Source organism: Ursus maritimus, unplaced genomic scaffold (assembly GCF_017311325.1).
Source record: "Ursus maritimus isolate PB19 unplaced genomic scaffold, ASM1731132v1 scaffold_4, whole genome shotgun sequence".
Taxonomy (NCBI): Eukaryota; Metazoa; Chordata; class Mammalia; order Carnivora; family Ursidae; genus Ursus; species Ursus maritimus.
In genome coordinates this window covers 6,826,248-6,854,117 of record NW_024426552.1, presented here as the reverse complement: position 1 = coordinate 6,854,117, position 27,870 = coordinate 6,826,248, and the positions used below count along the sequence as shown (strand labels likewise).

Genomic DNA, 27,870 nt, shown 5'->3' with positions numbered 1-27,870 from the left:
CTGAATCAATGATCACTTATTTCTTGTTTGTGGATGGTTATAAGAACTGGTTCTCAACTCTGCTGACAAACATGGGGAACAATATTCCTCGAAGGTGATTGTGCTCCTCTGTAGGCAGTGTGCCTGTTTGTAGAATTCCTTCCTGTAATTTCTTTGAGCCAGAGTATGAGCTTGGGTGTTGGAAGAAGGAAGAGTCTAAGGGATGACTCACAGGGAATGTCCCAGCCCCACCGGCCTAGTCTGTCCCGGATCACTTCTGAGTCAGCTCACGGGGTTAAATGAAGAGACACGGATTTTCTGCCATCTTCTTGACCTCAGATGTTCTGATTCGGCGTCCAGCTTCCCATGTATGTGGCTATGAGGTTGTTCTTGCCAAGATATTTGGAACTGGGTTAGTGATGAAAGAGGGCGTGTTCCTCACTGCGCAGCAAGGTCTCATGGTTGACAATACGTGGTAGACTATATATAATATTTACAAGCCCCACGATGACATATAACATACAACATTCTGGCATGAGAGAAAACGAACAAAATACTATTATTTTGCAGTCGTAGAAAGAGAAAGAGAAGAAGAAAAGAAAAGAGAGTCACATATGGAAGACAGAATGTGAAATGATGGGTATTAGGAGGGCATGTGCTGTGATGGGCACTGGGTGTTATACACAACTAATGCATCATTGAGCACGACATCAAGAGCTAGTGATGTACTATACAGTGGCTAACTGAACACAATAACATATATACATACATATATATATAACTTTAATTTAGAAAAAAAAAAAAAAAGAATGTGGAACGATGGACCTACAGCTCTGCTATGACCCAACCAGGTTTCTGCAGCACTTTGTGGGTTCAGAAGACACTGGCTAAGCATTTGCCAATGTTCCCTTCTTCCCAGGTGCCCAGCTAAACTACATTTCCCAGCCTCCTTTGCAGTCAGGTGTGGTCATGTGATTGAATTCTGGCCAATGGAAAGTGAGCAGAAACCTGGCCTGTGAAACACTACCCTGGTGGAATTCCCCCTTCACTTTCCTACCCAGTGGCTGAATGGAAAGGTTTCCAGGGACCACAGAGAAGGACAGAGGCTGGGAGGGAAGGCGACTGGGTCCCTGAACAACCGCTTACAAGAAAGAGAGCTACCCAGGAGAGCCACCACACCAGGAACCTCTGCAATGGACCGAATGAGAAACACACTTCTATTTGCTGGACTACAGAAACTCCAGGGTTTGTGAGAGCTGTTAGCTTCCCTGATTAATCCTGAGGTCTGTCCTCACTCTTGCCCCGCACTCCTAGCCAAAGCTAACCCAGCAATCTGAAGTTACACAGTAGAGAACTGGCACCTTCCAGCAGAGTGATCGTCATGAAAGAGGCACTGGCTCTTCCCACATCTGCCCCTGTTTGGGGAGACTCTTCACTTGATGACGCACAAGGCACATGGATTCAGCCACCCAAAGCTACAGGTGCTCGTGAAGAGAAAGTCCTAAATGTTTCTGTGTTCTGGCACCAGGGATATCATGTAGTACATTCCGCGAAGTGCCAAGAAAAGTGTTCAATCATCCCCAATAACTGTGGAAAAAGGAGAAATTTGGAACTTTCTCTATTTTTAGTTGCTAACATATGCATTTCTGCAAACTTTATTTAAAGCCAAAAGAAATATTTCCATATTGAATTTCAATAGTGCAATATGCTGTTTGAGAATAAAATTTTAAAATCTGGTACATAAAGAGCTGGAAAGTTATATAATCTCGGCTGGGTCTCACAGACAGTGCTGCTCCACGCTGCGAGTTATGAGTGGATTGCCAAGACTTTGCGTCACGTGCTATTAGGGATCATCTCCCAGACTTCTAGGGCCTCACTGGGGGGTTTTAAAGATCTGTGTGGATCAGTGACCCAAGACATAGTAGCTTGAGAAAAAGCTCATATTTTTTTAAATGGTTATATGTTGAACAACTTAGAAGTTTTGGGACTTTCACCAAAGAAAACAACCCCATGATCATTTAGATGTAAAGCTCTTAAAGGTGAGGGTAAATCACTGTCACGTGGGGAAGACACCGTGTGTTGTGGACAATTCCCTCGGTTTCTTCAGAAGACTGTCAGAATGTTCCAGGTATGACTTTTGAAGTTGTCCCATAAAGACGTGTAGCCCAGCACCATCTGCATATTTAACCTTTCTTCTTTGCCCCTAAAGATATAGAATTAACTGAGATTGGGGAGATATACGAAGTTTTTCCTTGTGTGTCAGCAAGTGAACAACATTTCTAAAAACTATATATGATTTGGGACTATTTTATTTGACATATGCTGTTGGCAACTGGTGTTTTATATTTCATGTTACCATATTTTTTTTTCTTTTAATTATACACGGGTATTAAGTTCCTGGTGGGACTTGGAGTTCTGGTGTCAGACTTTCAGCAGAGATCAGACTGAAGTAGAACATGCTTAGAGTTACCCCAAAGTTGGTCTGCTGAACTCAGCCCGCCATGGATCTCAAGGGTACAGGAGGACTCCAGGCCATAGCAGAAGTGGACAAATAAGGTGGGAAAGGGGGCACAGTCTGTACCCTTCCTCCACACAGGGCTTCTCAAGACAAAACAGGTCAGAATCAAAGGAGGCAAGAAACCTTAAAATGTATGGAAGATTGAAGTTTAAGAATTAAGTGAACTTCTCAATACCTGAGAATATAATTGTACATTAACTGTTATAAGGCACATGACACTACGGATGACCTGAGATATCATTTGAGAGTGGAAGAGGGGGCGCCTGCGTGACTCAGTCGGTTAAGCGTCTGCCTTTGGCTCAGGTCATGATCTCAGGGTCCTGGGATCGAGTCCCGCATCAGGCTCCAGCCCCACATCGGGCTCCCTGCTCAGTGGGGAGTCTGCTTCTCCCTCTCCCTCTGCTCCTCCGCCTTCTTGTGCTCTCTCTCTCAAATAAATAAATAAAATCTTTAAAAAATAGAGAGAGTAGAAGAGAATATTTCCTCTAAACGGGTGTGCACTTGCTGATTCAGCTCATTCCAAAAAAAAAAAAAAAATGGTTGCCTGTATGTATGTTGGTGCTCTAATCAATGAGCATGACGATTGTAAAAATCATATTGGTGACACTTTTAAATTTCAATCTTCAAGATGGAATAAGTCATCCCTTCTACTGAGGTCCTATTTATTAGGCATTCTATTTTTCCAAAGGCATTCCAAAACTTCTCATCCAAAGGCAAAGATTACTCTAACTGTGACTCGAACAAGAAATAGTTTTCCACCACTCTCCAAATCCTCAAATAGTAAACAGTGAACACGTGGAAATACAACACAGAACAGTGTTTAACACACCACAGCGTTCCCACAGGTCTGGAATAGATCTTTCTCAGCAATTACTCGATTTTCAATGATACGTCAGTAAAGAAAGTGGCTTTAAGTGAGCCAAACGTAACAAGACGAGGAGCCTCTCAGATACACATACCGCACACAGAGGTAACCAAGATTACAGTGCAAGGTGGGGGTAAAACCAATGATCCCAGGGAGTAAGACAAAGGCACTGAGGTGTCTTTAAAAGAAAGGAAGTCATGAGGGCAATATTTGTAAACACTTAACCATCCACACAGAGAAAAGTGAGAAATGCACAGTCTTGTCCTCAAGATAGAGGGAATCACCTAAAATAATGGTAAAGTTATTGACTGTATAATCAGAACATAAAGAAAATATCAGAGACCCGGGAAAGAGAAGAGAGATCGAGATTCATTCTCTTTTGGGTCCACAAGGCAAACAGAAGAAGCACCAGTATGAAGGGCGTCTAGAGGTGCCCACAGGGGACAGAAAACTTCACGGAGCCCTGAAGCCACAGACCCTGTTGATTCAGGAAGCCTGGAAGGTGGCCTGGTGAAGAAACAGCGGGACTAGAACAAGGAAACCCATGTGAGCACCCTCCCCCAAATGTTTTCTCTGGTCAAAAAAAATCCCAAATCTGGTAGAAGCGGTAGGTTGAAGCAGGACCATGATGGGAGCCGGAGTAGAGCTGCCTCCTGGAGACGCATGAGGGGACCTTCCTGCTTCCTAGCACGGCCCTTGGTAGGAAACAGATGGCCTCCTCTTGGATCCCATTTCATTTCAAGTGCTAAAGCCAATGGTACAACCTAGGCCCGAGGCAGACAAGAATAAAGTCCAAATACTCGACTTGGATGCTGGGGGGGGTGGTGGTGGTGGCAAAGGTTGATGTCATGCCCAACATGATTTGGGAGTCTGAATAACCAATAACGGAATTAACCAAAAGGCTTAGAGAAGTTTAATGTCAACCTTGAATAATAGAAGAGGCAGAGTAAACAGAGTAAAAATGTTTTTTCCAGAGGTTTAAACCCAAGAAACATTCAAACAATACAATTAGTACTCTGAAAGGATTTTTTAGAATAATCATTGAATTTTTTTAAGCATTCTAACTTTCCATCATGTTGGCACTGGGTAATGGTGGAACTCCGTGACACCCAAGTCCCCAGTGCAAGAGCTAGGGACAAGAGGCGATTCCATGCTGGGAAAATCACACAGATCTTGTGAACCATGGGCATTTACTACTGAGCGGAAGGTAATCCTGCAGAGGGTAACAGTGGAGTAACAATGTCAAGCAAATGATGACCCCGCGGACCTTTCAGAGGAGCGAGCTACAGCCCATTCTTCTGCAGATGCCCGGAGCAGCCGTGGAGGGATGCCACTCAGCTCTCCCTTTAACAAAGGACCCAGCATTCACCTGAGCAGCCCTCAGCTGTTCCCAGCTCCTGTTCTGCCCCATCCCAGACAGCCCCGAGCCAATAACTGAACACAGTAGGGGACGAGAGCCTGGCCTCTGCTGCCCGGTGCAGGACCCCCCCAAAGGCAATCTCTGCTCCAGGGCTCCCCGCGGGGTTGGTCAAACTGTCCAATCTGTGTATGGTCTGAGGCTCTCTTTGCCCAAACCTGCTCCATCCTCATTCTGTCGTTCACAGGCACACCCCCACCCCAGCCCCTCTAATAAACTTCTTGCATTCCTAATTCTGTCTCAACATCTGCTTCCCAGTGAACCCAACTAACACAATGCTCCTAAAACTGAAACCAGGGGAAGTGACTTTCCAGGCCCCGAAAGAAAGATGGACTTTCCAGAAAATAAAACTTCCTATAATTCCAGTTACCCATGATGTTATTTGGCCATTTTAAAGGCAATGAGCAAGCATCACACATTTTAATCCTCATTGAGTGAACTGATGATTGAAATGTTATTGTCATTATGGCACAAAATCATTAGGGTTATATATAACATGTTACTTTTCTATTTTCAGGTAAATCTAAGTCGTTTTACTTGATGCAAAAATAATAGTACTTAATAAATCCTTGGATTGATATCATGTATTAATATCAATCAAATGGTTTTCTAAGACATAAAATTTTTAATAATGTAAAATGTATTAAAAAAAAAAAAACCTGGGAAGGCATTATGGCTAATTGAAAAAATTAGTCAGAGAAAGATAAATCTTTGTGATCTCACTACATGTGAATCTTAAAAAACCAAACTCACAGACACAGAGCAGCATGACTTTCACCAGGGCCTGGCGTGGGGAGATGGGGAGAGCCTGATCAAAGGGTACAAGCTTCCAGGTAGAAGATGAATCATTCTGGGATGTAATGCGCAGCGATTATAGTCAACAATATTGTATCTTGAAGTATCTTGAAAAACTTGAAAGTTGCTAAGAGAGTAGGTCTTAAATGTTCTCTCCATTAAAAAAAAAAAAAGATAATTAGGGGCACCTGGGTGGCTCGGAGAGGTAAGCATCCGACTCTTGATTTTGGCTTAGGTCATGATCTCAGGGTCATGAGATCGAGCCCCGCATCCGACATCACACTGAGCATGGACCCCGCGTAAGATTCTCTCTCTCCCTCTTCCTCTGCCCATCTCCCTGCTTGCTTGCACTCTCTCAAAAAAAAAAAAGAGGATAATTGCATGAGGGCCATGTTAACCATCCCTACTCCGGTAACCATTTTGCAACATATCCATACATGTATCAGATCATCGTGTTGCATACCTTAAACTTACACGATGTTCAATGTCAGTTATATCTCAATAAGCCGGGGGAAAGCCAAACAAAAGACCTCCTGTTATTTGTTCTTATCCATCGCCACATTTCTTTACCAGGTATGTGTTACAGCATGTGATTTAGAGGTTGGTGGTGGTTTGTTGGTGGGTTTTTGGGGTTTTTTTCAGTTTTGAGGAATCAAGTCATGGGTCTTACTTTTATTGGCTATATGTGAAATTTCCATTCCTAAAGACAAAGAAATAAGAGCAGCAGCATACTGTTTAAATTATTCATAAGATAAAAATAACTTCTTTGGGTCTGTTTTCTTTCCTGATGTCTTTGTTCATTGCTAATATTGTCTATTTATGTGTAATTCTTCCAAGACAACCTCTCCTGACAGCCAAATAGAAAACCCACCCAGCTAGCCTAACCTGCTGTCTCCAGATTCTTTTTGTAATGTGCAATGAAATAGGTAAATTTACATAACCTTTTCCCCCCCCAACAATAATAGAAAACAAGTATTTAAATGGACAGTTTTCTCAAACAACATAAGTCATGAAAAATGTGACTTGTTTTTGACTCTTCCTTTAGGCATACACTTTTGATTAAGGATGATTACACTTAAGCATAAAAGCATTTTAAACTTGGGGCTTAAAACAAAGGACGTAAGAATCACATGGTTAGAGTTTTATATTTTTGTCAGCCTCAAATTCAGTTGGCTCAATACTACCACTACCGTAAAATTTTATGAGACTAATTTGGAGGTCCATATAAACTGCTGTTATTGTTTATTTTTGGTTATTGATACTAGCAGCATATTAGCGGTTGATGTGTAATGCAAATGAACAGTACTTTCCAGAAAATCCACAAAGAATCATTAAAAAATTAATAGCCACGCTGCAGTTGAAATTTGTTTACTTTTTTTAAAGTACATTCTCAGAATTCACATGTACTCTCCATTAAGCAATACACAGCCAGGATTTTAATTCAACCCTGGAATCTGATCTTTAAAATTAAAAAAAAAAAAAAAACTTTCTCTGCTATTTACAGTTCCTGCTTTGGGATAAATCCCAACATCTGGATACCAGCATCAGAGCAGCAAAAATCCATGGAGACACATGTGCAATTTTATGCCTGCAAGCACACTACTTTTTAGGGTGAAACCACTATGGTACTTCCCTCCCCCCCATCTTACTTCACAGAAATCCTGAGGGGCGTTTTCCAAATGTATCCAGAGTAAGAAATCATATGATGGATCACAACCCCTACATACACCCTCGCATACAGAACTAAAGTGAAAGTTTTCTCAAAGAACACGTTTGCTTTCTGTATGCAGCGCACACTGAGAGTTTCCACGCTATTCCATTCCATTTCCTTTTGTTAATCCCAGCCTTGACTCACTTCCACAAATGGGTCGTGACCTGTAATCTGAAAACCAGGGCTTCAGAGCCTTGCCCGTAAAGAGGATGGTCTTCAGGCCAGACGCCCTGGGGCCTCGCGCCGAGCGCACAACGTCAAGGCCCACCCGAGTCCGCAGGTGACTCGTCTGCGCAGGGAAGTCTGGGAAACCCTGCTCTAGAACCCAGAACTGCGGCACGAGGTTCTGTCAGCTGAACTGCATTTAGACCAAGAATGTGCTTCAGAGCAACCTTCGTTCAGAGAAGCTGTCTCAGGCCACCGACTTCAAGAGGCCACACGTTCTCTGGCAGGATGAATCAGTGCAGATGACAGTTTATTTTCAGCTTCATGAACTGCATCGGTGGGTTCCCATCGCTAGCACAGTGTGCCTGATCTGGGATCCCTGGGACTCTGGGGACAAGTGAGCAGGGCTGCTGACAGCCGCAGAAGGTCTGAGAGCATATGAGTGTGTGTGTGTGCGTGTGCATGTGTATGCACACGCACACGTATACACACATGCACTTATGTTGGGGAGAAAATATACAATGTTTAGCAAATTCTTAAAGAGTTCCATGATTCAAAAAAAATTAAGATGAATTATCAAGCTATGAAAAGACCTGGAGGAACCTTAAATGCCTATTACTAAGTGAAAGAAGCTAATCTGAAAACACTACATACTGTATAATTCCAACTATACGACATTCTGAAAAGCACAACACTATGGAAACAGTTGAAAGATCAGTGGTTGCCAGGGGCTGGGGCGGGGATAGGCGGTGGCAGGGAGCGACGAACAGACAGAGCACAGACGATTTTTAGGACAGTGAAACTCTTCGTATGATACTATGGTATCCTATGCTATGATACCTACCATTAGACGTTAATCTAAACCCATAGAATGTGCAACACAGAGACTGAGCCCTGATATAAACTATGCACTTTGGGTGTTAACGGTGTGTCAATGTGGCTTCATCCATTGTTAACAAATGCATGACTCTAATAATGAACAGGCTGTGGGTCTGAGGGGGCGGGCACAGAGGGGAGATCTGTACTTTCTGCTCAGATTTGCTGGGACCCTAAAACTCTTCTAAAAATAAATATATATAAACGTTAAGACACACTGCCCTTGAGAACACATTGTCTCTGTGCACATCGGGGGTGTGGTTACAATCATCCCCACAAAGGAGGAGAGACAAGTATGAAGAGTAGATGGATATGAAATGGGGCCGTGTGTCCCAGAATAGAACACGATCCCTGGATCATTCTCATTTCATCGGGACCGTTGCTACTTAATTCGATCAACACAGACATGTCAAGTATCTACTAAGCCCAAGGTACAGTGAGAGACAACAATGACCACGGGGTCACTTTAAGTCACGGATGATGAAGCAAGCAGAGAAAGCGAGCACACAGCCATCATTATACGGTAAACACCCCTCCTCTCTCCAAATGGCAAGGAGCCAGATGTCGAGACTTGGAGGGTAGAAAGACAAAAGCAAGAGGCCAGAAGAGCATAGGGCAAACAATTCAGTTCACTGTTGAGTGGGTGCTGGGCAGACAAGTACAAGCACGTGGACAGACACCAGCCGTTTCCAAGCGCGACCTCTTCCGGTCGGTCTGTGCCGCATCCTAATGGGCGTGTCCATGCTCCTTATCAAGTATTTTGATTATTTATCCTTCGGGGTCCCTTCGGGGGGACTAGCAGGAAGAATCTGCTGCAAAATGACACTGGGTTCATTCTGCACAGAACGAAGAACTCCAGATGGAAGAACTTGGCTTTGATGCTGAGAGCCAATGCCGCGGGTCTTCTGGGAACGCTGAATGCCTTTGCTGGTGGTTCTTAAAAGAAAAAGGTTTTCTTCTCTTTTTATTAAACAAGTCATACAGAAAACTGGGAAATACACAAAAGTAAAAGTGAGAAAAACATCATGGGGTGCCTGGGTGGGTCAGTGGGTTGAGTGTCCGACTCTCGATTTTGGCTCAGGTCATAATCTCAGGGTCTCTCTCTCCCTTTGCCTCTGCCCCCTCCTCCCCCCTCCCCTGCCACTTGCACTCTCTCTTTCTCAAGAAAGAAAGAAAGAAAGAAAGAAAGAAAGAAAGAAAGAAAGAAAGAAAAAGAAAAGAAAATCAGATAAGAACTGCCTACATTTGAAAGTTAAGGGAAAGATAGTAAAGAAAAATATCAGTAGGTACAAGCAAATAAAAGTATTTATCTCATAGATGTAATCACAGAAATTAAAAATCAGAACAAATATAAAAACAATGTGTATGACAAGTACAACATAGCTCAGAGTTCATCTCATTAAAATATAACTTATACAAGCTGTTGAGAAAAGCACTAAACCTAAATCCTGGCTGTGAGAAGAGCTGCCGGCAGGAATCTATGGCAGGTTGCTCCCCTTTTACGGTGGCACCACTCCAAGGGGACTTTTGGACGCTCCAGGCACATCACTGCTGCCCAGGCTGCCCGTGACTTCCGAGCTGGCAAAGCTGGTGGTCCTCACCTTTACCTTTTACCCTCTGGCTCTTCTTCTCAGCCCTGCGTGGGTTCTTCCTCTTCTTCCCCACCTCTGCAGGTTGGAGGGACTCAAAGCCCATCCCGAAGGCTCTTCTGTCTCTGGGTCCCTGGGTGACCTCATCTAGTGACCCAACCTTAAATGCAAGCTTAGGACTCAAAATGTATGACTCCATCAGATCGTGTCACCCATTTTGCTTCAAACCCTCCAGTGGTCCCCAGCCCCCACAAGCAGGGCAAGATTTAAGAGTCTTTCCCTTTGGGGCGCCTGGGTGGCAGAGCAGTTAAGTGTCTGCCTTCAGCTCAGGGCGTGATCCTGGCGTTCTGGGATCGAGCCCCACATCAGGCTCTTCCGCTATGAGCCTGCTTCTTCCTCTCCCACTCCCCTGCTTGTGTTCCCTCTCTCGCTGGCTGTCTCTGTCTCTGTCAAATAAATAAATAAAATCTTAAAAAAAAAAAAAGAGTCTTTCCCTTTGCATAGCAGAGCTGACACATACGGCCTCACCATTGCCTCCCAAGCGCACAACCAGCAGCTCTTCCCTCACTCCACGCCAGCCCCCAGTCTCCTCGCTGTTCCTCCAACACACCGAGCAAACTCCTTCCTAATGGCCTTTGCGCACATTGTTCTCTCTCTCCAGGACACTCTTCCCCCACGGGATGATGCGGCTCACGCTCTCACTTTCTCGCTCTCTGACTGATTTTCTGCTCCTCCCTCACGACCTCAATGACCTTCTCTCACCTCCTGTGTAAAACGGCACCTCTCCCTCCATGACTCTCTTGATTCCCTCTTGCTTACCATACATTTTGCTCTGGAGAATATCAACCAGCACTGATGTACGTACACACACACACACACACACACACACACACACACACGTTGTAATATTGTAATGTTACATGTATATAGACATATCCTATCTCAACCCCTAGAACATAAGCTTCATGCAAGCACCGATCTGACCTGTTTCGTTCCTGCTCTACTCCCAGCAATGTTGAACGGTTTCACTGAAATGGCCAAAAAAAAAAAAAAGAAAGAAAGAAAGAATGACCAAAGAGATAATATAACTTGCTGATAAATGTATGAAGTGATCACTTGCACAAGTTTACAAATGAAATACCATCTGTAAAACTCCACTTTCCACCTGTCAAATCAGCAAAGGTTAAAAATCACAATACAGTGTGATCAAATACGTGTTGGAGAAGTAGAGAAAAGCACAATCAAGTGGGGGAGATGGGCATCAAGAGCCTTAAAAGTGTTGGTGTCCCTTGAATTTATCACGGTTTCTGGGATTTCTCTCCTGCTTCCGGGGAGGTTAACCTGGCGGTGTGAGGTAAGCAGGTGAGGCCTGGGAGGGGAACAGCACTCGACGCAGTTAGGGACTCCAGTGACCGAACAGGAGGGAGACAGTACAGACCCGTCCTCGTGCCACACAGAGCAGGGCTATGAGGTGGGCATGAAGTGAGAGGTGAAAGAGAGAGAAAAATTAAAGAGATGCCTTTAATTTTAAGCCTGGATCCCCAGGAGAAGGGACCACCATGAAAAAAAAAGGGGGGGGAAGAGGATGAAATTCACAGAAATGCTTACATGATGATGACAACAGTAATCACTGCTACTTACTAGACACCATTCTAAGTCCCTCCCATAAATCACCTCACCGGATCCTCCTACAACCCTAGGAGGTGACACACTGTCCTCACCTCACTGACAGAGACCTGGGGCTCTGAGGGGCTCAGGAGCTTGCCCACGGCCAGTCAGCAAAGGTTCTACCTGAGATGGTAGTCTGGCTTCGGAGCCAGCCTGCTCACCCACTACCCTACAGCTGCCCCAGAGGTGCCCGAGGCCAAGTGTGTACGGCCTCTACCCGTTCTCCTGGGAAGTGATCTGACTCTCCTCCAACCTGCGTACACCTCCTGATAAAGCCGGTGCCCTCCCTGAATCTCACAGCGAGGAGTCACCAGTTTCAGGGGCACTGTGCAGCATGCCCAGGGGAGCGTGCCACTGAACCCCAGTGCACACGTTCCGAGCACAAGCCCCAGCAGTGGGTGACTGAGTTCCACCCCGAGGGACACAGGAAGCCAGTGGGGAGACAGAAAGTACAGCCCAGCCCCAGCAAACCCCACACGAGCTATCTGCAGGCCAGCCCATCGGATGGGAGAAGTCTCCACTGGTTTGCTGTATATCAGATGTCTGGATATCTTTAAGCATTATTATTTTCTGATTATAAAAATACTGCACATGCCTTGGAGAAAATCTAGCAGATCTGCTCTTTTATGTTTCATTAAGTGCCACAATTCTGCAGAAAGAGAAATGGGCCTGCAAATGGCCACCAAGTCGTCAGGCTTCTGGGGAAGTGTGAACCCGGCTGGAATCTGATCAAAGCTGATTTATTGAGGAGAAAAAAAAAAAAAAGCAGCATATCAAAGGCTTGCATCATGTTCACAGTAACAGACTGTGGGGGACAAGTGGGTCTCTGCTGAGTGTGTCTTCAACAGGACAGACTCCCTACCTTCCTGTGAAGCGGTTACTAGAAATCAGGTTCGCAAATAGGTGCGAAATGTTTACGACTCGACGGGTCTTTTGACACCCAGCTGGGGGTTAGGTAGTGAGCTGCACACTCCCCCCCACCCGGGTAAGGGAGACATCACCGCCAGCCAGAGAAGCCCCCCAGTCCTGACTCGGGAGGCAGCCTGGGGCACCTCCCGCACCTGCTCCGTGTTCTTTCAAGAGTCCCGCTCACGTGCCAGCCTCTCCAACCTCCCAGTGACCACACACTTAACGCTGGCTACTTCCTCAAACTCTTCTAGGACCTTCCATGACACACAAACAGAGCTTACATGTAGCATCTTTTATCGTCAGGCACATTTAGCATCACATCCGGAGCGGCAGCCACAGAATCACGTGGGAAATAAGTCAGTTCAGCAGTTCATTTTTCGGCAAGTCCTGACCTTACATCTGTCCATTTATTTCCTGAGTATTCTCTCTCCTCCCTTCTTCCCTTCTGTTGCTATTATGTAGCAGTATGCTAATATAGTACATTATAGATTAATAATATAACTGCCATATTTAATATATTGTTATAGTAATAGTATTAATAATATATTGACAGATTGATATCTCAATATATTATTAGTGTTAATAATATATTAATAACAATATTTTATTAATGTAGCAATACATTCTATAATTAGTATAATATATAATATAACAAAACGTATACCATATATTAATATTATACAACTAATGTGGTATTAATAACATCATAATATACTAATAATAGTATGTACAAGGAATAATAACAGGTACCAGGCTCCGCTCTGAATGCTTTAAATACCTTATCATTTACTAATTCAATGCTCAGGATTCTCCTAGGCAGGTACCCTATTTAGCTCCTTTTTACAGCCGAGGAAACGGAGGCAATCAATAAGCGAAGCCAAGTTTCCAACCCAGATGATCTGACCCAAACACACTTAAAAAAATAAGCAAAACATAAAAGCTGAAAGGAAAAGGAGAAGGGGAGGAATCACAATTAGAAACAAACCCCAAGTAAGCCGATTTTTCAGTCCTTCACAGGTAAAAGCAACAGGAAACCTGGACAGAGACCTTGTCTATCCCACGGTCCGCCACCCGTGACTGACCCTCACACAAAATCTTGGGGGGCAGGAGCGAGACTAGCTGGAAGTGGACCACAGACCCGAACCTGGCTGTCGTCCTCTGGAGGGCAGAGGGTCCATGTGGCAGCGGAGTGACAGACTCCAGGCGTCTCTAGGCGTGGTGGCACCTGAGCTCACCTGTGACCCAGCAGCCACGTGGAGCGTGCTCAGAATCCCCTGAGGGCTTCCCCTACAATAAACAGCCAGGTGTGCTCCTAAGGAGGACCCGAGGCCACGAGGCGGTCTGCCGGCAGAAGCGGTGGGACAGGTGAGCACAGGTGGGCACAGGAGGTGCGAGTGGGACAAGGCGGGACGGGTGAGGGTGACCCGTGAGCTGGGGGGAGCAGGTCAAGCAGCTTCTCTTAGATGCCTGCCCACCCCACCGGCCCCGGGTCCCACCTCGGCTGCATGCAGCATCATATCCCAGTGTTTGGGAACATGTGACTTGCACCTGGACGGCAGGCACTGCATGCCGGTGGTGGCGTGTTCCCCCACCCAGCCCCAACCCCGTTGTGGGCACAAGGAGGCTTTGATAAATGTGGTGAGCCACGCTCAGCGCTAAAGCAGGGGACTGGCTCAACTCAGGAATGGTTGGGGCTGCCCTGAGAAGCTCATGTTCAGTGCAGACCGGGCTCTCACCGCGGTCCGCTGCTGGGATGTCCCTTAACCAGCACGGGCTCCACCTTTCGTCCTAGACCAGCACTGGACCAAGTGCTCTCTGTGTAACGATCTGCAAGAGTGCAGACTGGTTTACAATTAAAAGTATCTTCCCAAGCATGATTTCACCTCCAGCTGCCCAGCTCCATCTTCCCTTCCTCTTCGTTCAGCATTCTTTTATATTAGAAGCATCACTCTTTTTTTTTTCATAATAACATTTTTTTATTATGTTATGTTAGTCACCATACGGTACATCCCTAGTTTTTGATGTAGTGTTCCATGATTCATTAGTTGTGTATAACACCCAGTGCCCCATGCAATACGTGCCCTCCTTACTACCCATCACCGGTCTATCCTATTCCCCCACCCCCCTCCCCTCTGAGGCCCTCAGTTTGTTTCCCAGAGTCCACAGTCTCTCATGTTTCATTCCCCCTTCTGATTACCCCCCCCCTTTCTTCTTCCCTTTCTTCTCCTACCGATCTTCCTAGTTCTTATGTTCCATAGATGAGAGAAACCATATGATAATTGTCTTTCTCTGCTTGACTTATTTTGCTTAGCATTATCTCCTCCAGTGCCGTCCATGTTGCAGCAAATGTTGAGAAATCGTTCTTTCTGATAGCTGAGTAATATTCCATTGTATATATGGACCACAACATCTTAATCCAGTCATCTGTTGCAGGGCATCTCGGCTCCTTCCACGATTTAGCTATTGTGGACATTGCTGCTATGAACATTGGGGTGCATATGGCCCTTCTCTTCACTACGTCTGTATCTTTGGGGTAAACACCCAGTAGTGCACTTGCTGGATCATAGGGTAGCTCAATTTTTAACTTTTTAAGGGACCTCCACACTGTTTTCCAGAGTGGCTGTATCAACTTGCATTCCCACCAACAATGTAGGAGGGATCCCCTTTCTCCACATCCTCTCCAACAATTGTTTTTCTTGCCTTGTCTATTTTTGCCATTCTAACTGGCATAAGGTGGTATCTCAATGTGGTTTTGATTTGAATTTCCCTGATGGCTAATGATTTAGAAGCATCGCTTTTTTAAATAATATTTATTTTGTTATATTAGTCACCATACAGAAGCTTCGCTCTTAACACAAACAGGATAGGTAATAATTTGTGCACTTCAACGAACAGGAAACAAACACCCTTGTATGGGCTCAACTCACTACAGGCAAGACCAGGACCTCCGAAGCCCCTTCCAGAAGCTCTCCCCTCCCCGACAAGGTAACTCCTCCCCTGAATTATGGACTCGACACGACTTTTTTCCTTTTCGACGCATATATGTTTCTCTGAAAACATGTTTTTTAGTTCTGCCATGTTTTGATCTTTATATGTGGAATCACGTTGCGTTTATTCTCCTGTGACTTGTTTTTCCACCCAACCTTGAGAATCATCTGGATTAATACACAGACACAGGTAGACACTTGTTGATTTTCACTGCTGTATGGTTTTCCATTACAGGGTTAGAATGCCATTTATTTATCCGTGCTCCTGGCGGGCATCTGGGCTGCTCAGTTTTGCTCAGGTATATCTCCTGGTGTCCATGTGCATCAGGGTGCGTGCCCGGGGCTGGGGCCACTGGAGCTCAGGCAGGTGCATCTTTGGCTTTACAAGGTAACACTCGGCTCATACCAAAGTGGTTGTACTGATTTACACTCCTACCAGCGTGGAGGAGAGCACCCTGTGTGCCACACCCAAACCTCTATGCTATAAACCTCTTTTATCTGCATATTGATATGTTTTCCCTTAGCCCTTAGCCACTTCTCAAAGCAACAAGCCAACATGGCCCGCGCACGCACCCCTCTTACTCTGATGTGGTCACTGTGTTTTAAGTATGTGCATACCCACGAAAATTATATGATGCTATTTGGGAAGTATACATGTTTCACGAATGTGCAAAGCATTGTGCCATAGAGCGCACTGTTTCAGATTTTTTTTTCACTCGACTCTGTATTCTGTAAGACGTACCCACGCTGCTGTGTGTGTATTAGCGACACTACAACACTGTATCTTTATGCTGGATGTTACCCTCATTCTCTAGAATGCCAGGGGAATGGCTCACGACAGTTCAGCACTCAATGGGGTTTTGGTGTGTTGCATGTAATAACTCACTGAATCCTCACACTGACCCCACAAAGTCGATGCCTGCTTTTCAGGCAAGAGCAAAACCAGGCACAGAGATTAAGGAACCTGTCCAAAGTCAGTAAATGATGAAACGGGATTTGAACCAAGTCTTAAGACCCCAGAACCCTCGCTCTGATCCACGGCATGAACCTAGCTTGGCTGCAGGACTCAGACGGTTTTGTAACCAGCATCTCCAGATGACACAGCTAAACTCACAACCACACTGCTCCCCTCAGTCCAGGGCTCGCTGGGTCAGCTCCAAAACCTACGGCCTTCAACGCGAGCAGCTCGCGACTAGCAAAGGGGACAACTGAAAAATGTGCCCATCAGGTGTCCCTTTAAAGCTATAAATTTGACTCATATGTTAATCCACTTCATCAAATGTTAGCAAATGAAAATATTAAGAAGTTGGAAGTCTTGAGAGGAAATGCAATGATGGAAATGGGAAATTCCTTTATCCGAATGAGAATTAATGACCAAAAGCTTGAATTCTAACAAAATGAACCCACAGGTCCTTTTCCCTGCTTGGGATGAGAGCATGGGTACATCTTTGGCACAGATGGACTCTATCCCCGCTGCGGAGCAGAAGCATGGCCACATGCACCTAACATGCTAAGATCATGCTTCTGGAACACGCAAGTATAATTTCTAAGAAAGGACGTGGAAGAGCCAGCCAAGAAAAAACAACTTAAAATGTGCTGAGTGACTTAGTATTATCACCAACAGAGAAAAAGCTAAAGTTTTTTTTAAAGTCCGGCTCATTTTGTTTGTAAATGAATTGCCCCCATGGTTACACTATTTAAATCAAGAATGTTTTATATTTCACAGTCACTTATCATCCCTCCCTTTTATTATTATTATTATTATTTCTAGCTCCTTAAACATATAAAAGGGTAAAAGTAATTTGTTCTGGCAGAAAGAACTACAGTAAACCACGCAGAATAAATTTCTTAAATACCAAAGGAACATTGCTTCCCTCCGGACGAGCCTATGGACACACATGTGAAGGACACGTAAAAGTCTGTCTCCCTGCCACCTGCCATGTGACTTCTATGGAGAATTCAGGTCCTTTACAGATGAACAAAAAATGTTCAACAGCAACGTGCCAAAGACAAAATCTTCCAGTATTTACATTAATACCTCCAGTGGAACCACCCATATGCCATTCATAAGAACTTCCCTTCCCAGAAATAAAAGCTCCACTCAGTCCCGAACCAGAAACTTCTCAGCACATAAAACTTTACCGAATAAATTTCCCAAATCAGATATTTTAAGGAAACGGTGGAAGGCCATCTATTTTTCTAACTTTGCTGTCAAGGACACCAATTCCATTTACAAAAAAAAAAAAAAAAGGAAGTCCAAGAGTAATTATTCAAATTCCAACAGGTGGAACTTGATAGATTTACAAAGGAAACAAATGTCTTTAATATCATCCTCTCCAACTCGAAGCCAACATCAGCTCCTCCAAATTGCCAACATCTTCAAAACACACAGAAGCCATTTGAGTTGGAATTTATTTTTAGAAAGCTCTCTGGGTCACCATTCCTCTTTATGCTTCACTCACATTATCCTAACCCCTACGACGATAACAAGATACATCAGAGCTGAAAATGCAGCTCACTCCTGAGGTCAAACAGGGACATTGCCACTAAACACGTTTTCAGAGATCAGGTTTCTCAGGTTTATCGAGACTGCCCTTGATGAATTAACTTTTAAAAATCCGTAATAATTTCTTGCTGACTTCATCTTTCCCTCTGGTTGGCTAGGGATACAATGCCAGTCAAAGTGAATTTCTGTTGTTGACATTCATACCTTGAGGTACAGAAGATACTTCTTGTGCCAATTTCTCTACGGGCTTGTACCTGCATCCTGCAACTTCATAGCCAACAGAGACCAAAAAGAAGACAGTCGTCCCCACCCTCGTCCCTGGGTGGCGTGGACACACTTGTCAAATACGCCCCAGGTAGAGAAACCTTACCGCATCCTCAAGAGATTTCCCACTTGTATTTTGTAGACAGAATTGTCACAACCCCAGTGAAACATCACACAGAAATCACATTATAGTGTCCCCCACAAAGATCTGCTCCTCCCCGTCTCCAAACAAAATCCAGCACCCTCAACACTCCTTGGGTCACCCCTCTTTCTGACACTTCAGGAACACCCACAAAGCCTAAAGAACGCACTGAACTCATTACCTCTAAACCCATTTTCGAATGTGTACAGATATGAATTCCACGTGGTACATAATACTCCCAAATGTATTGCTTTTAAAATGTGTGTGTGGGTGCTTGTGTGTGTGTGTGTGTGTGTGTGTGTGTGTGTGATTTGGGAGGACATTTAATATTTTAGCTAAAAAAATCATTTTATATAATTTTTATAAAATTATATTTAGCTTTTCGATTATAAGCCCCTTTCCATTTTCAATAAATGTTTTAGGCCAAGAAACAGAGATTAGTAAAACCGACAAGGCCACTTAGGGAGAATGAATTTATACGGGGAACATGAAGAACTGGCAAGGTGGTGAATGATCTGGACCGGTGTAGACAGCTGAACTAACTCATAGAGGTGTAGACAGCCTATCTGGGTAATATAGCTCAAGCCCCAGTGTTTCTTGTAACTTTGATCTGGGTCAAGTTATTAAAACCATCACTTCACTTCCTCCCACAGCTACACCCGTGGGTGCTGGAGCGTCGGCACAAACGGGCTGGCTTCCTCTCGGGAACTCTGGGTGGCTCAAGTCTCACTTCCTCGTTGCCTCACCTCCAGAGGCCCCGGGAACAGGTGTGCCGGGACAGCTGCTGAGCAGCAGGTGTGCCCAGGGGAAACCACCCCTGGGCACGGGCAGTGCCAGCGCTCGGCCTCCAGCGCCTTCCCAGGTAACCCCAGGCTAGCATGACGGGGGTGGAATTCAAGCAGAAGCTGGAAAAATCTAGAGGCGGCTTATACGTTAACTCAGGGGTCAGCGATCGTCTGCAAGAGGCCAGACAGGAGATACTTTCAGCTTTGCGGTCTTGGTCACAACCACTCACCACCCCTGCCATCAGAACACGAAAGCAGCCACAGATGGCGTGGAAAGGAGGGAGCGTGGCTTGTCCCAGCACAACTTTCTTTATGGACAATGCAATCTAAATTTCATATCATGTACACGTTATGAAATATTTTTCTTTTGATTCTTTTTTCAACCATGTAATATTGCGAAACCATTGTTTTAGCTCATGGCGGTATAAAAACAGGTGGCAGCCCGTGGCTGAGGTGGCTGCCCCCTGTAGTCACTGATCTGTGGGCAGGCAGCCCCGAAAATCCAGCCGAGGAGGAAGCCCCGGGCGGCTTCCCGGCCAAGTTGAGACCTACCTTGATATGAGCTGCTGGGTCCGGGACAGTCTGAACCATGTCCTTCAGCAGATCAGCTCAGTCACCGTCCGCTCAGAACCGGAGACAGCTGGGAGACAAAAAGGGGCAATCAACAACCACGTTTCTGAGTTTGGGTTTCCATTAGGACCCAACGCAGCACCCCCAGGGGAAAAGAATCACAGCTTTGCGTTGAACGCAAACCACAAACCCGTGGCCTGCAAACGAAGCGACTAGAAAAGCCACGTGTCTCCTGTTGGGAATGTTGCTTATGTGGAGCCCCCATCAAACACCAGCCTGACAAACTCAACAAACCCACGTCGCGGGCAGCTCGCGCATGTCGTGTTACGCGGACAGCGTCTGCGAGTGATCGTTTCAAGGAAGAAAGGAAACCAAGAATGAGACATTTTCTAGGATATTGAGGGAACTGGCTTCTGGGTTCCCACCAAACTTAATTAGCCACCTACACATCCTTTTAAGCTTCACGATTATGCTTCTAATACAAAGCACAGCCGCCGTTCACGGTGCGCCTAAGTGGCCCTCCTGGACCAGGGGCTCCCCAGGCATGTTCTCATTTAATCCCGACCACCACCGAGAGTCAGCCCCCCTTGTCCAGTCAGGGACATGGGGACCCGGGGGATGGGCACTGATTTGTTCAGGATCACCTGGTTCATAAGCAACAGAGACAGGATTCAAGTCAAACTGGCCTGACTCCAAGGCCCCCGAGACATTTCAGTTTGACCTGATGGACAGGTTTTGCCCTATATTTTGAAGATATGTTAGTTCACTTTATTTTTTTAAAGATTTTATTTACTTATTTTGAGAGAGAGAGAGTGCAAGAGAACACAAGCAGGGGGAGCGGCCGAGACAGAGAGAGAAGCAGGCTCCCCACTGAGCAGGGAGCCCCATGTGGGGCTCGATCCCAGGACCCTGGGATTATGACCTGAGGCCAAGGCAGACGCTCAACCCACTAAGCCACCCACGCGCACCATGTTAGTGCATTTTTAAAATTAATTTAAATTTAAGTGAATTACATTCCCAGGTGTCTATACTCTAGGGATCAATACATCATCCAATATAGCCCTTTACTCAGATTATAAACCAGTGTGTCCTGGCTACTGTCTGTCTGCCCCTCCCCATCCCCACTCTCCGCAGCCCCCTTCCCTGTCCTGTGCCCCCGGGGCTGACCCCCCCAGGCTGCCTGGGCAGGGCTCCCTTGCCCTCTGGCCCCCATCATGTTTGGTCGATGAGACACCATCTGGAGATCAGGGTGCAGGAGGAAGAGGGCTGGGGTGTTTCTTCCCCACACCTGCCCACCACCCACGCCACACTCCCTCCCTATTTGGCCACCGTTCTGGCCTACGGGGACCTCTCCTGTCCTGCGGACCCTCACCCATGGCTCTAACTCCAGGAGCCACGCTCTGCCCAGGCTTTGGTTCTCTGTACATCTTAGCCATCCATTGCATCCTGGCACTGAACTTTTGTCTGTTGGTTTTCTTCTTTGTAAATCTGGCCTATGACTCTTAGAAGTAGTACACTGTGAAATAAAAATCAACAGTTCTACAGGACGATACCCATGGAAGCTGTCTCTTGAGTCTGCCGTTGACCACATTATTCCAGGGGTAGGCAAAAGCATTCACTGATGCCCCAACGGCATCTGTGTCCTGCCTTTCTGACCCTCTCAAGGTGCAAACACACCCACTCCCAACAAATATGGGCTTCTCACGGGAGGCCTCCACCTCCAGGTCTACATGGCCTGTCTCCCAAAAGGGCTCCATGGACTCCTCCCCAGATCTGGGGGAGCTTGGCTGGACAAAGAGACAACAGACGTAGAAATTTAGGCAATACTTTTTAACTACGACCAAATTTCTTGATCTTAGAAAGTAGGCAGTGTTTCTCTCTAAGCCTAAAGCAAGTCCTATTGATAATGGTTGCTAAAAATGCAGAAGGAATAAAGCAGGTCTTGAAACTGAATTGGGCAGCCATTGAAGGGGACCCATGGCCTTGGTCTGTGGCGAGAACAGAGGCTGGGCGAGAATGGGAGTCCGGCCAAAGCTCTCGTGAAGCTTGCTCAGGAGACTTCGACTCCCTGAAAGTCTTCCTTCGACCCAGGAAACTTTGACTCCCCCAAGACCATCACCTCAGGAGAGTAGACGTCACCCCAGGAAAACTCTGCTCTCAAGGCCATTCAGCCTGACAGAGGCCCATCTTTGAGCCCTCCTGACAGAAGGAAGGCTCCCCACTACAAGACCCCACGCTCAGGGGCAGACTGTTCTTTCTGCATGTTTCGGTGTCCCCCTGGGGCAGCTCACCCCACACAATTCCGCCTTCCCTGCACACACACGCTGCCGCTCACACCAAGAGCGGAAGCTTGTCCCCTCCCATCAAATCAGCAGAAAGAACGTTCTGGGAGTCCTGAGCCCAGGCCTTAAAAGATCCAGAGGATTCCTCTTTTTGCCTCTGGGAACCCAGTTCCCACTCCTCAAGCAGCACAGACATGTGGCCAAGGCCCAAGGTAGGTGCACAGCTGACAGCCAGCACTTCATGTCAGAGCCACAAGGGAGCCATCCTGGACGTTCTCGAACGTCATCTCTCAGATGACCACAGCCCCTGCCGACATCAGGAAAGCAGAACAGTCCAGCTGAGTCCAGGCAGCCCAGAGAACCACGAGAAATAATAAATCAGCTGTTTTAAGCTGCCAGGCTCAGGGATAGTTTATTAGACAGGTGGATAACATGAACACCCTAGAAGTGTTCTAGATACCTAGAGAAGAAAGAGTAGCTTATAGTTCACTGTCCCACGACGGTATATTACAGTGATGGTTCCAGTTCCCCTCTCTTCCTTGTATCTACGCCTTTTGCCATGTGACCTTGGGGTTCTCTCCCTAAAGAGGTCAAACTTGCTTCCCCAGCCCTTGGTTTGGAGCGGTCCCTGTGACTTGCTTCAGTCAACAGAATGCAGCAGCAGGACAGTGGGCTAGTTCCTAGCTAAAGCCCCAAGAGGCATGAGATGTTTCCATCTGCAACCTGCCGCCACCATGGGAATATGCCGGGCTAGCATGCTGGAGGATGAGAGGCATGTGGCACAAAGCCAAGCCATCCAGTCTCCCCTGCCAAGACCACTCTAGGTCATCTGATAGACAACCAAACCCTAGACATGGGAGAGAAACTTCAAGCCCAAAACTGACCAGCCAAGGTCAACCCGAATGGCCAACCCACAGGCTCACGAGCTAAATAAATGCTTCTCGTTTTAAACCACTGAGATCTGGCGTGGTTGTTACACAGCCTTTTTTGTAACAGCAAATTATTAATACGCACAATTCGCCTTGAATAACTAGGTTATCAAGATCCCCCTTAAAACTTTTCCAGCCAGAGAGATAAACAGAGACTCAAAGGAAACAAAGTTCATCCCAACACAATCATCCCATTTCGATCCAGCGAAGAGATGTGACCTCAAACCCTGGTCTTCCCCTCAAAGTAAGTTTGGAAACTGAAGAGCAACCAAAAACCCTGCTACCCAAAGAGTCTATGGGGTTCACAGAGCCCTTCCTGGAGCAGCTGAATCCCCACTTCGCAGGAGGGGACTCTGCCAGCCTTCTGGGAATTTCAAATCTGATGAAATGGAATCAACATTCTGGATGTCTAAGACCACAGAAATGTCACAGCCGTGACAGTGGCCATTCCGTCTGTGACCCGCCAAGAGATAAAGTTAATAAACAACTATTTGTGTCTCCCATCTTTGATGGGGAAGTTTCGGGTACTTTCCATTTATCAAAGATGAAATGGCGGGGGAAGGGAATATACAGATTCCAGATGCAACACAGACCCCCCCTCAAGGGATGGAAACGGGAAATACTTCATACGGATATCAAGAGGTGCCGTATGCGGGTCACGGACAACACCCAGAGGAGGGAGAGAGTGGATACATAAGGAGAGCCAACGAGGTGCCACTGGAGTCTTGAAGAACAAGAGGCATGTGGGCTGGCGGGAAGGCAGGGAACAAAAACTCCGCCGGCTCCTCACATTAGGGAACCAAGGTATATGACCCTAACCCACAACCACCCGCAGGACCCCATTATCAGAGGAATTTCTTAAACATTCATGCAAATGGCGCCCCTCCCTTGCAAACCAGGTTAGCTAAAAAGCAAAACACCTCAAGACCAAGAGGATGAAAGTACTACCACTTAGCATGTCCCCTCCCCCACAATATCCTTGACGGTTTCTGCAGACATTCAGGTGCCTTTTCTTTTCTGCCCCTTGGGAGGAAGTTTATGGATTTTTTTTAAGAGCACTTCTAATTTACGATTGTGTTTCTAATGATCATTTTTCAAATTTTTAGTTGTTGATGAATGACATTGGGTTTTATATCACTGTGAGAACCCTTCCGTTTCCTATTTTACCTGGCTTTGAACCCTTGCAGAACTTGAATCCGTGTTGTCTAAAAGCCCTTTTATTATTTAATATGTGTTTCTTGTGATCAATTCATTCAGTACTGTGTATATTTATGACTCTGTGTTTCAGGATCTAGCATTATTTCCTCATTGGGTATCTTAAACACTAAAATGCATTGACATTCAACAGAATTCTATTTGTCTCCCTTCTTCATCCTTTTCTTAAAAATACCAATGTCTTACAAACAGAAACAAATATTTGAGTTACTTGAGCTATAATTGCATCGAGTGTGGACAGACTCACAGTGCCAAAAGGAAAATAAGCGTTTCGTAATTAGGGAGGCAATGCTGCAAAATGATTAAGAAAAGACATGACTATTTGCAGGGCAAGAATTAGAAATGGACAGGTCCCACACCTCCTCTTCCCAATCCCAGTTCTATCCCTATGCGAGGGGCCCCCCACACAGTCATGGGAACACCCTGGTCCACATGGCCATGCCCCCACCAAACAGCCATCCTGAGGGCCATGCTTCCCGCCTAGGGAAACACACGGAGTCTGCCAAACAAGATGGAGTCCAGGAAAGAGGCGGGTGTAGGCCCCAAAGATGCTCAGGCCCGTTCGGGCAAGAGCTGCGGATTCCCAGGCACCTCAGGTGTGGTGTGGAATGTGGGATGGGCCCTGGAGGGCATGGGGGCAGCCCCCTGCCCATGGGGGCACTCTCTGGTGGGGCAGCCCTGGATCTGAGCTGGAGGTGCGGGGCCTGGTTTTCCTCCTTGGAAACCTAGGAAAGCCCACTTCACCCTTGAGGAGCTACTGTTACACATCTGTAAAATGGGGATAATATAACTGTGGTAAAAAAAAATAAGAAGAAGAATAATAATTGGTCTCTGTCCCCAGTTCCTGGCCCAGAGCTCTTAAAATTACTGGATTTTCCTGAGGGAGAAGAACAATAGAAGCATCTCTTGTTCTAATGAGGTGACCCCTGGAGGACCCCCAGATAGCTTCACGGTGGTCTCAGAAAGACCATGCCTTGATGAGAAGCCTGGAGCTTTTGGCCCCACCCCCATCCTCTGGGGAGAGGAGAAGGGCTGGAGAATGAGTTAATGATCGATATTCCTATGTGATGAAACTTTTTAAAAATTTTCTGTATGACAGGAGTCAGAGCTTCCAGGTTGGTGAACACATCCATTTGCCGAGAGGGGACACATCCCAGCTCCATGGGGACAGAAGTGCCTGCGCTCAGGACCTTTCTAGAACTCATCGATGAACCTCTCCATCTGTTTCCCTGTATCCTTTATCATAAACTGAAGTGGTGAGCATAGCATTTTCCTGAGTTCTGTGTCCTTCTAGCAAGTTCCTGAGTCATGGAGGGGGATGTGGGAATCCCTGACTCTGCAGCCACGTTGGACAGAAGTGTAGGTAATCTGGGGAGGGACTGAATAGGGGAAGTCAGTTTTGTGGGACTGAGCCCTTAACCTGTGGGGCCCGACGCTATTCCAGGTGGTGTCAGAATTGAATTACAGTGTAGGCTACACAGCTGGGGCAGGGGATTTGGAAAACAGGTTGATGGTGCTGGAAGACACCATATACCTGATGTCAGGAGGGAGACATACTCCTCGGGTATCTACGCCCAAACTGATGGTCAGTGGTTCACATAGCTGTGAGTGTAAGGCTTGGCCAGTGTCCCGTGCAACTGGGTAGTACCGGAGTGGGACCTCTGTCTGGCTCTCTCCCCGGCTGACTCCATTAGGCTTTTGTGAAGATTAGATTAAATTATGCCAAAGAAACCTCTTGCGGTGCTAGGCATACAGTAAGCACTTAATAAGTGGTAGTTATTATGATTAAGAAAGCAAAAAGTCAATACTGTATAAAATATTGTAACTTTGAGAAAAATAATTCTCAATACATAAATTCCTTAGGGACCTTTGTCAATTGACTAAAAAATCCTTAATTTAAAACTGAATGTTTAATTCTAAGCTAACTAGTTTTCAGTAAGTAAAAACATTTTAGTAAATGTTTTACGTTAAGTAAAACAAAATGGCTCTAAGCAAACCCATGATAACGGATCCATTCATCGAATGAGCTGGTCACCAGACACGCTTGCTCTTGATAAGTAGGGATCGAGCTCGCCAGCCTTTGAGCGGCAAAGCCTAAGCCACCATAAGAACAGCACAGGTTTGATTCCCGCCAAGAGCCTGGGCACCCTTCCCCCTGAAGGGAATGGGAGGAGGGGGAAGCAAGTGAGACACCCACCCAGGGCCCATGATTTAAGGAAGCGCTCCCTCTCAGGCCTACCCTAGTCCTAGCCCTGGTGCCTACATACCGGAAGTAAGCAAGAGAGGCCAGTGGGAGCTGGAAGAGTCACCCAAACATACCTTCACATTTATCTACAAAGACGAAATAGAGCTTCTTCAGTAGGATATGGCTTATCTTTCCAAATAACTACAAAGACCTATGGCAAAGGGTGGAATTGCATCGATCCCCCAGCCCTTCTTGGGTTGGGGGGTCCTAACCCCCAGTAGCTCAGAAAGCATCCTTACAGGGCATGGGATCTTTAGAGTAGTAATCGAGTCACAGTGAGGTCACAGGGTGGACCCTAATCCAATATGGCCGGTGTCTTTGCTCACATAGAGGGCAGATGATGTAAAGACACAGGAAGAAGATGGCCACCAGAAGCCAGGGAGAGAGGCCTGGGACAGCTTCTCTCCCACAGCCTCGGAAGGAACCAGCTCTGCCCACACCTTGACCTCAGACATCCAGCCTCCAGAACTACGAATCTATTTATGTTGTCTGGGTCCCCAGTCTGTGGTACTTTGTCACAGCTGCCCTGGAAAACTAATACGCCTTTATTGAGGGACTTGCTCAATATTTCAACTGCCAAAGATTAGTGGCCCCAATTTGGGGGCTGGGGTGGGGGAAGGGTGTGCCTCAGGAATCACATCCAATTTATCTGCACTCTTTCTTACCAGACACTAACTCTGTTCAAGGAATGTCCCAGGCCCCATGTATTACTGTCCCATCTACTTACTAATCATCCCTGGCTTTGTTTTAGCAAAAGAGAGACTTTTTTAAGTTCTGTGGCCTAAATGAGCATGATATAGGCCCCACCGTAACCTCTTCCAACCCCTGAAATGCTTTTCTGAGAGAAGCCTGATAGTTCCCAACAGCTAAGGGACGTATTTTGTAGATAAAGGCCTGAAATCCTCCACCTTTTTTTTTTTTTGCATAATTAATGAATGCAGAGATGCGTTCCCTGTGTGTGCCTCTTGAGATGAGGCTTCCACTGAATTCAGGTGAAATAACTATAAAATAACCACAAACCAAACTTAGTAATATGACAGGAAAATGTAAATATCATAAAGCATAGATATCTGTTGCCTCCGGTCCTTCTGGAAGGAGCAGAAGAGAGCAGGAGGCAGCAGAGAAAGGAGGGGTGACAAGGTCAAAACTCGTAAGGCAGTGACATAACCAACAGTCCCCTTTGCCAGTGTCGGGGGCTGGCAGGCAGGGCCGGGCACGGGGCATCTTACTTAAGGGAGACAATCAGTGGAACCAACACAATCCCTCCACATATACCAAATGATCCAGGGAAAGGTCTTTGGTTTTGGTTTCAGTTTTTTCACTATGATAAGGGTACTCTTCAATCTTCATCACCTATTTCCCCCATCCCCCACCCACCTTCCACCAAGGAAAGGTCTTGGGAGGTCTGGGAACACAAATAATCAAACATCCAAGATACCAAATATTTACAAAT

General features: G+C 46.0%; 1 protein-coding gene across 3 annotated transcripts in view; it reads right to left on the bottom strand.

Moving 5' to 3' along the window:
* The window catches only part of ERG (ETS transcription factor ERG), a 229,077-nt gene that overhangs the window by 148,884 nt on the left and 52,323 nt on the right, over positions 1-27,870 (bottom strand). For all 3 annotated transcript variants that reach the window (XM_040621901.1, XM_040621899.1, XM_040621900.1), the window contains exon 3: positions 19,729-19,816. In XM_040621901.1, the coding sequence (XP_040477835.1) occupies positions 19,729-19,767 (39 nt within the window). In that variant the 5' untranslated portion in view covers positions 19,768-19,816. The remainder of the gene's footprint in view (positions 1-19,728; positions 19,817-27,870) is intronic.